Here is a 15,673-nt window from a genome sequence, read left to right as displayed (position 1 = left end):
AGGAATCATTGCATGCAAAGAGTATGCAATGACTCTATGACCATACACATGCTTTCATTTCTAAATGGTTCCGATTCCGATTCCCTCAAACTGAAAATGACGGTGTGCACTTTAACCTGATAGTCATCATATTGTTCCAAATCCAAAGTGTTAGAACAAAGAAATATCTGTATAAAAAAAACACTACACAGACAATGAGCTACATTTAAATGTTATGTTTTGCTGTAACATACCAGTACCAGGATATTTTGGCCAACAACCTTGTTATCTCTGCTAGGAGGCTGAAACTCCAAACCAAAATGAGAGATTTCTGCAAGTCTTTGACCCCAAGCGCACACAGACAAACAGTTAGTTGATCACTATGTCAACATTTTGCAATGGACAGGTCAGTCTCTGAAGAGGGTGGTCAACACGCATCAATGTAAGATCTGAAGTATCTGGAAAGATTCTACTTGGAGAAATGGTCTAAATAATCCTTTCAATGTGTTTTTTTAGGAAGAGCATCAGTGCCACCATTATTGCAAGGTTTGTGTGCACAAAGCACTAGAAAATGGATGACAATTTTGACACTTCAGGAATTAAATGTATAATTTGACAAATGTCAAATTGGAGTTGTTTCTCTTGAATCAATAATTTAAATATATTACACTTTTTGGAAAATCACAATGGATGTAGTAATTGAAGTCTTGGAGTGTCTTTGTCTTCAAGTGTGTAAGAGTGTCATTTACTTTGACCTCTATACTAAGTGGAAGATGGAGTGAAAAGGATGAACAAGCTGCTTGTGAGAAAGGTGTCTTAAAGCTGTTGCCATAGGGAGTGAGGAAGTGTGAAAAGGAATCAACACTGGATGAAAACTGCTTGACCACCAAGATCATCACCCTCTCCACTGGGCAATTGAAGGGCATTTGGAGAGCACTCCACCCAGGATGAACAACTTGTAGCCAGGTAACATGGAGAAGGTTAGCTTGTCCTAGTCTTTATCCCTCATCACCACTGTAAGTGGGTCATCCAAGCAGATGGATTATTTCCTAGACTTCCAGAAATCTTTTTATAGCCGTCATACATAGTTTATTGGCTTGCTCTGCTCTGAAAGCATATGGAGTTATTTTTGATGCAGGGATACCCTTGTTGACAAACCCAGTTCAGTTACAGGATTTTCTTTTCTAACAAACAATTTGATGATATTGAATTATTCTTTGATTATATTTTAATGTGTTGAATCTTGCTAGATTGTGTGGTGTAGACACCAATGCATTTAAATGTTGTTCCAGTATTATTTGGTCCTGGAAACATTCATTTAACAAAATGTTTGATCTAAACAGATGCAATATTCCATGTAAATGTTTGGCAATTTCGCAAAAAGCAGAAATGTACCCTAAGGTCAATAGATTTTATCAGGATTATTCAGGAGCATCAATAAAACATGAACTCATCCTTTACGCTTAGGAAATTAATCTGTCTGGTTAAAGGGATAGTTCATCCACAATTCATATTTTTCTCGAAGTACACTCACCATAAGATAATCCTGATGACGCAGTATCATTTTTACAAACAATCCATCATTCAGCACTGTCCCAGTCAGTAATTAGCGTTATTAGCATCATACAAATTCATGAATGGAAACAGTTCATACCCCTATCACAAAGCTGCATTGCAAGCAGAAAACTACTCCAAAATGGTTCACCATAGCCACAAAATACACAGCTTCTGTTCTTCGGCAGTGATGTCATCGAGGCGAGCATGAACTTTAACCTCAACAAGCTACGTGAAGATAGGTTGCTTCACCTAGCTGGCCCATTTTCGTCGGTGGACATCAATATATTCTGGGCAAGGGTTGGGGATTAACAGGTTCACAATTTCCCTCCTTTAGCTTCTGGCAAGCTTCTTTTTCGGTGTTCATCATCTGTGTATTTTGTTTAGTAAAAGAAAGACTATCTCCCCCCAAAGAATCTTCCTGCTCATATTCAGAGTCAGACATAATATATTGCCTATGTATTCTCCTTTCTCTCTCAAGCAAATAAAGTTTGACTGTCTGAGGTGAATATCAAAGACGAAATAGGTAACTTGCTTTCTAGCTAGCGAATACTATAGTTTACTGTGATGTAAACACTTATTTTTTCTGAAAGAACATGTGGGTTGATACAACTGTGAACAAAACTGACCGGTAAACACAGGAAGTACTTGTATAATAAGTAAAAATAATAGTAAAAATGTATTTAGAGGAATACAACATTGTCATGTTCTTTGAGGTAAACAACACCACTTTTCTTTGTTTGGAGTGTTTTAGAGTAGTTTTCCCGCTTGGAATGCAGCTTTGCTATAGGGGTATGAACCGTTTCCATTCATAAATTTGGTCGATGCTAATAACGCTAAATACAGACTCAGACAGAGCTGAATAATGGATTGTTTGAAAAAATGACTCTGTGTCTTCAGGAATATCTTATGGTGAGTTGACATTGAGAAACATTTATTTTGGACAAACTATCCCTTTAAGGTTGGTGCTAGGGAATTGATTAAGTAAGATATTTCACAATTTTTTGTTTTAAGTTAGGTGATGGGCTCAGATGCCACCCAGCAATTTTGCATACATAGAGGGCCTGTACATCCAACCGAATATATTAATTCTGTGCTGGAGGCAAAGCTGTCCGCAGATCCACACTGAATAAGGAACCCCCGTCTTAGAGTATTAACAAGGAGTTTCCACTTGGGGTTGACTTCAGGTCTTGCTCAGTTACATTTCATTCCATACCACTTAACTTCATTTACCTCAATTTCTTTGATTTCCTCTACTTAAAACACAATTACACTAATGGGGAAGTGGAAATAGACTTCCTTATGGCTGAGTCTGTCAAATTAAGCCGTTCTTTTCTAATGCAGCATCAATGGACCTGCAGGTCAAGGCCCCTGCAATGCGGTGTGAAAAACCCCAGGGGATTGGCCTCGGCAGACGGCCTTACTCCAAAAGTGACCCCACTCTGCAACACTAGGGTAAAATAGAGTAAGACACTAGGTGTCCATATATTTTGTTTTCTTTTTGTTTTTAACTTGTCTGGGCTGTTCTGATGATAATGTGACCTTAGTTGTGAGAAAAATGAATTGATCCCCTTCTAACTAGGACCCATCATTATTCCTTATCAGGTCACATGGTTTGGTCACCATTATTCTGAATGGATATGAAATCGATCTAGATCTTTTACGTGCCAATTGTATCTGTAGGGAGATATTCAAGAGCATTGGGACCCGGCCCAAGACTACGGTGTCGTAATTTGCATTTGCTGTGGGGTAATTCCAGAGGGTGTTGCTGGTTTCAGGTTGGCAGCAATGCAGGAGCTGCCAGGACTTTGTGCATTTCAAGCTATCAAGTCCTGTAGACTGATGGACTGACTCTGCCCTTCAAACCTGGGTAATGATATGGCAGTCACAGTGTTTCCCTGACTGAGAACAACTAGGTCAGAGATTCCCCAAAGTTCTCCCAAGGCCCAGAGTCTTTCCTAACTGTGCACCCAAGACTCTAACTAGGCCAATGACCCACCATGTTTTTATTTTCTATCTCGGAGATATGACACGTTAATATCCCCCCTTTGGATTAACAGTGAAATTTAAACTACCATCTCATCTCTTTTTTAACAGGTAAAAAAATAGCTTTTTTTTTTTTATAGCACTTCACTTCCAAGTGCAGAATTTATGAGCGTAGGAGCTCTTTTGGAAAATGTTGACTCCAAGGACTGGCTGTGCAGCATCATGGCCTGTGATTAATGCCCTGCCAAGCCCCACAGGACCTCAATGTGCACTTTACAACATGAGCAAACAGAAGGGCACCAAAAGGAACACAGCAGCAACACATTTTCTCCCACTTGGGATTATTTATGTATGAAGGATCATTGTGCCCTGGTGTGTGCTGGTCGGCTCTTTTGTCTTGGTGGGAATGATAAAGGCTAGCTGTTACAGTACAGCTAGGAGGGGTCTCCTGAACAGTGTTTCTACAGCACCATATGTAGCTGAACCGCAGCCTGTAGGTGTACTGTTTCATGGATGGATGGTGTGCGATGGTGTGATGTGTGTGTGTGTGCATGCATGAGCATGTCGGTCTGTAAAATGGTGCACCCTACAAGTACATCAATCAGATCTCTGAGCCTTTTACCGGTATGAGAGTTTCATTGATTACTGATGAATGTCCAGTCATAATTTAGTAGCCTGAATACAGTGCAGGCAGGTTCAACTGATGGTCCAGTTCACACATGCCCATATAATCTGTTGAATTTCTTTAGCTGAAAGCAGACAATCTGAACAACCGATTATTAAAAAAAAGAAACCCATAAAATGCATTGTTTAATTGCAAAGAACTACATTTCACTGTTAATAGACCATATACTGCTTGAATGTTTTCTGGAAAACATTGTACATTGAAGGATATGGAGTGACAGATTCGTTTACAAAGCGTGTGTTGCTGCAGGTAGATGCTTTTCTTATTACTGTTTGATGTGGCCAAAGGACCCTTCAGTGACCCCATTTTCGACAAGAGTGCACCAAAAGGCATGCACCACTGCATAAATCCAATTGAATCCCTTTCAAATCCCATTTTTTGACTTTTTCCGAAACTGCCTGCTTTTTACTCCCCAAGTGCCGTGGCACAGAAGACTGCCCACTCATCTACAGTAAACTCCTAATGGGCCACCCTTGGTTGAATTATTAACCAGTGAGCATTGGGTACACACGTCTGGATGGGCTTCCTGCATACCCCAGCCATGTAGTACTGTCCTTCGCTGGCACAGAACAGCCAGGCGGGTGATTGCGGCCAGGTTACAGTCCTATAGTCCCTCGATTCTGCCAGGCTTAGGACTCTAGTCTTACCTCCTCCCTGCTGTTCCACTGGTCCTGGGCTATACAACCGTGCTGATGGAAGAAGACACTTCAGACTGGCCCTGCTTGGTAGGCAGGGATTTAAGATACTGCAGGTGGCGCCGGGCGTCCTCCGTGTTTTGCCGGACATAGTAGACCAGGTAGGAGATGACCATGGTGAACCAGCCAAACATGGTGACCAGCATGGCCACGTCTGTGGTCTTCTTTGTGATCACACACAGGTCCAAATCTTTGGCCAGTAGGAAGGGCACACCAACCGCCCCCACTTTTGGAGGGTCGGATGTCTCGCACACGATGCCTGTCAGCGACAGCGGCTCCAGGCCAACGCGGGGCATGGCCATCTGCAGGTCGCAGTCGCAGCGCCACGGGTTGTTGGTCAGGTTGGCGCGTGCCCGAAGCCCTTCGAAGGCCTCCGGGTTAAAGTTGACCAGTTTATTAGAGGACAGATCCAGGAACGTGAGCGAGGTCCCCAGGCCTCGGAAGGCCCCTGGCTCCAGCCGGGCTAACTCATTGTTGGAGAGGTCCAGCTCGCTTAGCAGGGGGAGGTCCAGGAATGCATTGCTGGGGACCTCCGTGAGGAGGTTGAAGTCCAAGTAGATGCGTCGCGTGTCATTGGGCAGGTCTTGGGGGATCTCGGTGAGGCGCAGGTTGCTGCAGCGCACCGTCTTGCCGTCGCCATCGCTCTCGGAGCAGTAGCAGCGCTGGGAGCAGCTGGTGGCGGCGTGGTTGAAGCAGAACGTCATGAGCACCAGGCTGTGCAGCAGCAGACACATGACCACCGAATGGCGTAGGAGCCAGCCGCTCGCCAGCAGGGGCATCGTGGGATATGGGCATGCTCCAGGGCACAGAAATCTGGGCGAAGTGGGTGGATCCGGTGTCAACCTTCCCGATAGTGGTCAAGACTATGGAGAAATGGGAAGCAGGAATGGTGGAGGGAGAGCACAAAACCCACTGATTAGTGAGAGATACTGTACCAGTCAAAAGGTTGGACACACTTACTCTTTCAAAGGTATTTCTTTAGTTTGACTATTTTCTACATTGCAGAATAATACTGAAGACATCAAAACTATGAAATAACACATATGGAATCATGTAGCAACCAAGAACAGATCAAAATGCATTTTATATTGTAGATTCAAGTGGCCACCTTGATGACAGCTTTGCACGCCCTTTGCATTCTTTCAACCAGCTTCATGAGGTAGTCACCTGGAATTATTTTCCAATAGTCTTTCAAGGAGTTCCCACTGTTGAAGGAGTTTCTAAATGTTCTGAGCACTGATTGAGACAATCAGTTGTGTTGTGAAAAGGTATACAGAAGGCTATCATTAAGTTGGTACTGTAGTAGTCCATATTACGGCAACAACAGATCAAAAAAGCAAAGAGAAATGACAGTCCATCACTACATATAAAGTACTGAATCCAGAACATTTCAAGACCGAACCATGTTTCCTCCAAGTGCATCTCACAAATCTCTTCTGATTCTTATTCCACTGCTCGCTCAACCTGGACGTTTTCACGTACACACGCAGGGTAGAATGCATTCCACAGCTAATAACCACGATTGATTTAGCTCTCTGTAACTACAAAAAGCAATGTCGGGGTTCAAACAGTGGGTCCACGGGGCAAGGAGTATGATCGTCTGTAGAGAAGCTGGTGAGCAGATGGAAATCAAGACTCTCAAAATGACATATAATTGTAACCTGTCCCTTACTTTTACTTTGTGATGATCTGCTAATTGACGTGATTTTGTAGGAGGGAACATACAACACATACTGTAGCTGCTTCACTGCTTCACTGCTTCACTGCAAATGAAAACTGTGGCGGAGATTCAGCTCCATCGATTGTGCTGCGGTTGATCAGTTGCCCATAGATCTAATTGCCTATAAATTATGTGCTAATCTAAGCATTTATACTGATTTAATAATATTTGCTCATTGCACTGGAAATGGATATTGCAAAACCGAAACCTTCCTCTTTAAACCTTCCTCTGGACCATCTACACTAATTCGATGTTCTCTTTCCCAGCATCTCCTCCGACAGAATGTCAGAAGTCCAGGTCACAAGTGGTTGAATGGAACAAAGCTTTCAAAATATCTGTTCTAAATAGTTTGTTATAAACCACCATGTGTTCAATTGGCATGGTGTTGCTTGAGAGAATGTGGCTCATGGCTTTTACCGTCACACAAAGTTGCACCCGACTGAGTTACCCCCCCCACCCACCCACATAATCATCATAAGAAGAAAAGCAGAAAGGTAGATTTGCTCAAGAAAAATCAATAAATGTGTCCCTTTGTACACATGCAGGAGAACTAGACTACCCCTGGGGACGAGGCAGAAGGGCACAGTTGGTTGACTGAAGTGTGTTTAGGTTTACAGCTTTAGGGAAAGCAGACGGATGAAAAAGTGCCCTCACACTCCAGGAAAAACAATCATAAAGCCAAGCTTTGGTGTCACTGTGACTATGATAATTGACATCCCTGCAGTGCTGGCCTATTTCAGTGCAACGCTGCTGATGCCATTAACATAATCCATGTCTGCACAACTGTGACAGGGATAACAGGCAAATATTTTGAACCCTAGACATATTTCAGTGAAATACCTGGCACATTATAATATACACATAGGTTATATCATTGCCACATTTGACATTCTATAAGTAGGGATACAGAGACTACATAATCGTTATTTTTTACCTTTGTATATTCTTTGTGCTATGATGAAATGGTTTGCAGTATTCAGTAAAACCGTCAGAGAACTGTTTGACCATTTGGTCATTCAATGCCACCACAGGGTTCAATAGGCTGATCCATAAACTGCTTATGCACTGAGAACATGGGTCATTTTGTCTGAAGTGCAAGTAACACTGAGGGAACAACTTGTTCGTGTGTCATGTAATTTACACTTTTTATTTTTGTGTCTGTTCCCCCACCCTGACACCCTTCATTAATACCTGAACACCAACCATGTGCTATCACATTACTAATCCTCTTAGGGAAAAACCATTGTGTGTTAGCCAACCCAGCAGCACTGTAAGGCTAAATGCTAACAAACAATGAAGGCAAACCAAACAGCCTTCGTGTATGCTGCTAGTGGCTACACCCTGTCCTGTAAAAACAACAACTTAAACTCTTTGACTTCGGCCAGTTCTTTGAAATGGCTGGAGGCCAGCGCAAGATACACTTACTCAGATTAAAAAATGAAATCGATATCTAAGTACCTCTTAGTATCACATGACAGGGAGAGTCGTCTGAGGGACGCATCCTAATAAGACTCATTGCCATAGACCAGATCGGTTGAAGAAATGCCAGGGCAATCACCCTCTTAATAAGCCTGGGGAGAAACAGAAATGGATCTGGATCTGAAGCAGTGGATCAAGACTGTCGCTACTAGGCCCTGGTCACATCATAGATTTGGGGGTGATTAGCCTCAAATCTCCCCTAGATCCAAAGAAACGAGCCCTATGTCTTTCAGGCTGCAGTCTGCACTTACGACATAGTGGAAGAGCAGTGACGATATGACCAAATGCCTTGGGATATGAAATGGCTGGCTAAATGGAATGGAGTGTACTACAGTGTTCAGATACAAGACAGGCATAGTTTTCCCATTATGCTCCATGTTGACATTTTACTGACCGGGGAATAGGGCAGAGGCAGAGGACTGGGGGGGGGACGGGGGGCACGTAAGAACAGTGTTGTGAAAGAATGAGGGAAAGGAGAGAGAGAGAGAGAAGGAGAAGGAGAGAAACCTGAGGAGAAGAGGTAGCATTACATTGACAATGGAGAAAACCACATACTATTGCCAACTGTAGAGAAATAAAATATAAAATATAAAGTAAGACTTCATTATAAAAATGTAAGAAGCATTAACATGTTGGGGCTAAGGGTGACTGCTGTTTTTTGAAATGTGGAAAATGGAGGGATGACAGAGGGAAGGATGAAACGAACTTCTATGGGACAACAGGAGGACAGAAAGAGAGTCACAGCACTTTTATTAAATCAATCGATCAATACATCAAGTCATTCTGTCCACAGGACATAAAAACATCAACAACCGAGGACTGGTACATTGCATTTGGGTACCAACATTTTTGAATTTATTCTGAAAAAAAAGGACATGTCAATAAACGTTTATACTTTTTTCATTGCAACCCTCTAATCAGGCACTTAATTAGTCCTGGGACACCAGGTGGGTGCAACTACTGACATGGTAGAACAGAAAACCAGCAGGCTCCAGACCCTGTAGGGTAAGAGTTTTAATACCCTGATATAGATTCTACCCTGTAGGGTAAGAGTTTTAATACCCTGATATAGATTCTACCCTGTAGGGTGAGAGTTGTAATACCCTGATATAGATTCTACCCTGTAGGGTAAGAGTTTTAATACCCTGATATAGATTCTACCCTGTAGGGTAAGAGTTTTAATACCCTGATATAGATTCTACCCTGTAGGGAAAGAGTTTTAATACCCTGATATAGATTCTACCCTGTAGGGTAAGAGTTTTATTACCCAGATATAGATTCTACCCTGTAGGGTGAGAGTTTTAATACCCTGATATAGATTCTACCCTGTAGGGTAAGAGTTTTAATACCCTGATATAGATTCTACCCTGTAGGGTAAGAGTTTTAATACCCTGATATAGATTCTACCCTGTAGGGAAAGAGTTTTAATACCCTGATATAGATTCTACCCTGTAGGGTAAGAGTTTTATTACCCAGATATAGATTCTACCCTGTAGGGTAAGAGTTTTAATACCCTGATATAGATTCTACCCTGTAGGGTAAGAGTTTTAATACCCTGATATAGATTCTACCCTGTAGGGTAAGAGTTTTAATACCCAGATATAGATTCTACCCTGTAGGGTAAGAGTTTTAATACCTTGATATAGATTCTACCCTGTAGGGTAAGAGTTTTAATACCCTGATATAGATTCTACCCTGTAGGGTAAGAGTTTTAATACCCTGATATAGATTCTACCCTGTAGGGTAAGAGTTTTAATACCCAGATATAGATTCTGCAATAAGGTCTGCTTGCCAAAGCCAAAGCACAACTCATGATTCATTTCACTCAAGTTTAAACGATAAAATCTATGCACAAAACCAACTCTCCAAAATCCAGAATGCCAAAACTATTGTGGCTCGAGAAGATTATTTTAATATTATATATATTTTTTACATATAACAATATTTAAAAGGTACAACAGACTTTAACTTTTGGATTGTTGATAATAAGTTTAATTTTGTTATTAAAATAGGCATTTAAAATGTGCATCATTTAAAATTAGTTTAAATGAGAGCCACAGGGAGACATACAGATTTCAATTCAAATAGAAAATGCTTCTTGTCAATGCTTCTCAATCAAGTTATAACCCCAATTTAAAAGCATAAAGGCTGTCCTAATTTAAATCCCATCAAATGTTTATAAACTATAGGCTATTAATCAGCATAATTAGCATAGTGTTAAACCATCACAACTTTCTTGAACCCTTTTAGGTAGATGGACAAAAACAACTTGTTTCACATGTTTAGGCTATTGGAATTTCCCATTCTTAAATGTTTATAAATGATGACAATATCATTTAGCCTGATTTCCTTAATTAGCATTAATTAACCCTAAAACAATATCTGAAACTGTTCAAGCTAGAGAGACCAAACCAACTTTGTTTCCCATTTTTAGGCTATCCCACCTTAAAACTGTTAAACACATATCATCTATGACTATGTTAAATAATGGAATTGCATAATTGGAATTAATGGATCAATTAACATTGTTTCATAGTTTCACATGGTTTGGCTACCCCTTTAAACTCCTAAACCTTTTACATGTAAACAAATAAATAAGAACTTTTTTATTTTCAGGTGGATTTAAAGTTCCAAGTCTTGAATTATATAAATAGTATCAGCAATTTGACAACTGTTATGGAAATTTTGAACTAAGGTGCATTTGAGAAATGTCTGTCTTTCCATTGGTTGGTATGTAAATCTTTACCTTGATTGTGACACACATGTCTGTATAATATCAGAGGATTATTAAGTACTTTTGACCATGTTCTCCTACCTAGATTAAGAAGGGTGTCAGTCTTTTGTTCCTCAGGAATGTAGTCCTTGGGGGGGGGGTATTTGCAAATAATTAATAAACTGTTAAATTGTGCCAAGAGAATTTTGTCTCTGTTTTTTACTCCTTTAGGAGTGTCGATCGATGGAATTGCCATCACACAACATTAAAGGCTACATCAATAACAACATTTTGAAAATAAGAACTCAAAACTCAAAACTTTACACACAACTTGAATTTAATTCCTAACACATCAATACTGCAAATATTGAGTAGGGAATATACATGACCAGTTTAGACACACCTAGTGTTTCAGGAAACATTTTTTATTTTTATTATATTCCAAATTGTAGAAAAATTGTGAAGACACCAAAACTATGAAATAATACATATGGAACCACAAACGTGTTAAACAAATCCAAATCCAATAATATTTTTGATTCTTCAAAGTAGACACCATCTGCCTTGATGACAACTTTGCAACTCTTGGAATGGTAGTCACATGGAATGTTTTTCCAACATTCTTGAAGGAGTCCTCACATTATGCTTAGCACTTTTGGCTGCCTTTCCTTCACGCTGCAGTCTATCTCATCCCAAACCATCTCAAATGGGTTGAGGTTGACTGATTGTGGAGGCCAGATCAACTGACGCAGCACTTCATCAATCTCCTCTTTGGTGTGTTTTGAGTCATTATCCTGTTGGAAGAAAAATTACAGTCCCACTAAACGCAAAACCAGATGGGATGGTGTATCACTGCAGAATGCTGTGGGAGCCATGCTGGTTGAACATGTATTGATTTCAAAATACATTGCAGTGTCACCAGCAAAGCACCCCCACAACATCACACCTCGTACTCCATGCTTCACAGTGAGAACCACACATGCTGTTAACACTGTTGCACATTCACCCACTCTGCCTCTCACAAAGACATAGTGGTTGGAACCAAAAGTCTCAAATTTGGACTCATCAAAAGAGTTGATGAACAGTTGATGTTCAGATGTGTCTGTTACTTGATCTCTGTGAAGTATTTACATGGGCCGCAATCTGGGGTGCAGTTAATTGCCGATTTCTGGGGCTGGTAACTCTGGTGAAATTATCCTCGCAGCAGGGGTAACTCTGTGTCTTCCTTTCCAGGAGCAGTCATCATGAGAGACAGTTTCATCATAGTGCTTGATGGTTTTTGCAGTTCTTGAAATTTTCCAGACTGACTGACCTTCACGTTTTTACATAATGATAGACTGTTGTTCCTCTTCGCTTATTTTAGCTGTTCTTGCTAAAATAAGCATAATATGCACTACTACAGTACAGACAATGATGGCCTTGTGTATATCAACCTTACCTTGTCAAAACAAAACTCATTGGCTTAAACTTATTGAGAAGGAAATAAATTATGTCAAGCACATCTGTTCATTGAAATTCAATCCAGGTGACTACCCCATGAAGCTGGTTCAGAGAATGCGTGTGTGCAAAACAGTCAAAATGTGACTATGAAGAATATACAATATTAAATGTATTTTGATCTGTTTAACATTTTTTGGTTTCACCATGATTCCATATGTGTCATTTTATAGTTTCAATGTCTTCACTATTATTCTACAATGTGTAAAAAGGTAAAAATAAGGAAATACCCATAAATTAGTAGGTGTGTCCAAAATTTTGACTGGTACTGTAGATTCCCTTTTCTTATTGGTTAACATAATTATCTTGAAAGAATAGAACTAGAAGTCCTCAAAGCAAAGGACTTACAAAGTTGTTTATATATTTGGAGAGGTGGTTCATTTTGTTATCTTTCTGTTCAGACAAACAATTTATGATAAGACTAAATTGTTTATGCCTCTCATGTCACGCAGATAAGAGGGATAGAACAAGAGTGAGAGAGTAATAGAAAGAGTGAAAAATGTAGCAGAAGCCCAAGCTGTTATTGAAATATCCACATGTTAGTTAGAGATATTGAGAAGTCACCCAATTCCATCTGTGTTTGATCTGGGTCTCTGATTATTGTTACCAGCATGGCTATTTACATCTGAGACCCTCATGCATTTACAGAACAATACAATAAATGTTAATACTGATGATTGCCTAGCCAGCTGTGTTAGACTAACAGGAACAAGTGTTTTAAAAAAAAAAAAAGGCAGTTCAATCTAAAACACTAACAAGTGAAACAGTTGAGTGATGTAAGCACTCAAAATTTCATAGGCACAGCTATCAAAACATTCACTATAACAAATACATCATCATGTCTTGAGGCTATTATAGTGCTTATTTACAATTACATTTTTTACAATTATTGGAGTAAAACAAGATTATATTGTGGCTATTGATGAGTTATGACAGTGGTACGAACTAGCTCATGAGACAATTATAGGTTATTTTCTTCAACAGTCAATGGTTATACTAATTCAAAAGTCAAATAAAAATTATTTTGCTATCACAGTTTGCACCTTTCGGGCAAAAACCCCCAAACAATTTAGACTGATTAATCGAAATGAAGATGTAGGTTACAACTACATAAATTAATTGGCATTTTTAACTTTTACTCCTCCCTTTCAAAGGCTTTCAATCATCAAATAAATAATTTGAATGAAAATGAAAGCAATGAAGCAATTAATTATCAAGTTGATAACTAAGTTGTTTACTTGGGTTTTCATACATTGGACTACAAAACAGATATAAATAAACCCATTCAAAAATAATTATATAATTATGGGTTGGGCTATTGTTAGCCTACCAATCTATTATTGTTATTAACACGAATCATTTTCTTGAGTTAAATATAGCCACATTTAATTGTAAAGCCACATCGTGTCAATAAAAAACACATACTGAGTTTAGATGCTACATCTATCCATGGGGAAGTGAAAAGTATTTTCCTTCTTAGGCTGAATAATCTAATTATTATTCTACTGGCTAAGCAACTGTTTGTCTGATTCTTCAACAATCATTTATAGATTTATAGCTCTATATGACACAGATTGTTATTTTTAATAGATATAATGGTGAGTCTATTAATATAATCTAATGGTGCATCTATTTATACAACAGTGAACAAATAGTGTCAACAAAATCCACAAGCATCACTTACATCTTTACGTTTCTTCCTCTCAGCATGACAGGTAGCACAAAACAGAATCGTTTTAGTTTAAAGTCGGACACCTTAAAAACTTAAAAATAGATCAGAATTAATTCCACTCCAAAAAGCAGTTTGTCAGTATTTTGGGTTGCTTCCATGAGGTCCTCGGTCGTGGCTTGCACAACTTGTCCGAAGTGAGGGTCTACCACACTGACAACGCCGCGCACAGCGTAAACGCACCTTGTGCTCTCTCAACGGTGCCTTAGTTTCCATTCAACCAGACAACCAGTACCGCTACTTTGCTGTAGTCATCATAAATTGGCACATAGCAGGGACACGACGAACGAGGTACTAGATAGCTTCGTCAAGTGTGATCCTGCCAATTATTAGTAATACTGTGAAGTGCAAATGTCTGCCGCGGAGCGCAATACATTTACACTTTTAAGACATAGGCTACAGAAAAGATTGTTCAATGCGCACATAATAACGTAACTGAATATGTTTTGTATCATGTCTAAACTGTTGTCTCCAATAACTTTTGTATTCTGAGTAACTGCTTAGCTATTGCCAGTACCCCATGGTTCCATACTTCCCCCCAGATAAGCCTATAGAATACAAGCACAAGCTCGCGCACACAGCCGTTCTTGAATCATGTAACCTTATACTGATCATGCCTGTTCAGGTAAGCTCATCTACACCGTAATAACAAAATGGTGGTTAATCCAATTATTGTAAACCATGTCTAAGTAAATCTTGGTTAAAACTGTACTTTTGTTCTTATGGTCAGTCCATGGTCTGTCCTTGCATCCATAGCTCCCTCTTTTCATTTTTAGTGATCACATTAGCAAAACCAGTGGCAGTAGAAGCTTTGTTATTGTTTGAACTGCAGATTGCCCTTTCCAGAAAGATCACGATCTTTAGCAGTCTGTAGGCCACTTTCTGCCTGCTGCCAAATGATAAGGAATCCATCTAATCAAAACCACGCTTGATAATAACAGACCCTGGCTGGGATCCAAGAGGGGCTACCATGCAAGCAGTGAAAATATATCATTAATGGAATTTAAGTCAATAGAAAACCCGACTTTGCCCCTCGGGGTTCCCTCAAACCTACAAATCAATGTCAATGTCGTGTATGCATGACTGAATGGTTGACGGAATCTGGCCTGTGGTGCTTCTGCAAAATGGATCCAGAGTAGACATGGTGGAAATATTTTTCTATGAGGCTTTTACTTGTCAATTAGATAGAGATTAGATAGCAGGAAGAGCATGAAGATAAAACAGGAAAACATGGGACTAGTCGTTTCTCCTCGCCCACACGCACTGTTTCCCAAATGGCATCTTATTCTATAGTGTACTAAATAGTAGGGAAGGGTGCCATTTGTGACAGAAAAGGGATGAGAAGGATACCAGTCTGTTAAAGGCATTGCCTCCCTTTCCTCTAAGCAGCATCCGATCAAGAGGCGGTCCGCAGCATGGCGAATGCATTCAGTAGGCTATTAACAGAATGCAGGCTATCTTATACTGGTAGACTCATAAGTCCTCTAATGACTTCAAGTTAATTTCCTTCTTCCTGTCCAACTACTGTAGCTGTGTCTGTAAGGAAGAGTAGCCTGGGTGGCTCATCTGGACACAAGGGTGGTGTGTAATCAGCCATAGTGTTCACCAGTAGGTTGTAACATTGTATGAACAAAGA

At 39.9% G+C, this 15,673-nt stretch overlaps 1 protein-coding gene across 1 annotated transcript; it reads right to left on the bottom strand.

Moving 5' to 3' along the window:
- Positions 1-4,375: 4,375 nt before the first annotated feature.
- On the bottom strand, positions 4,376-14,766 carry lrrc3ca (leucine rich repeat containing 3Ca). Its single transcript, XM_010894519.3, has 2 exons — positions 13,993-14,766; positions 4,376-5,762 (listed from the first exon to the last, which is right to left on the bottom strand). Exon 2 carries the CDS (start codon positions 5,676-5,678, stop codon positions 4,881-4,883), a length of 798 nt encoding a protein of 265 aa, XP_010892821.1. The 5' UTR covers positions 5,679-5,762; positions 13,993-14,766; the 3' UTR covers positions 4,376-4,880.
- Between the last annotated feature and the right edge of the window lie 907 nt (positions 14,767-15,673).

This window comes from Esox lucius, chromosome 5, assembly GCF_011004845.1.
Source record: "Esox lucius isolate fEsoLuc1 chromosome 5, fEsoLuc1.pri, whole genome shotgun sequence".
Lineage (NCBI taxonomy): Eukaryota > Metazoa > Chordata > Actinopteri > Esociformes > Esocidae > Esox > Esox lucius.
Note: the sequence above shows the minus strand (reverse complement) of the source record. Positions and strands in the feature narration are given on the sequence as shown.

Bases quoted from the DNA above. Each gene is read 5' to 3' on its own strand.
- lrrc3ca (XM_010894519.3), bottom strand. From the start codon at position 5,678: ATGCCCCTGCTGGCGAGCGGCTGGCTCCTACGCCATTCGGTGGTCATG.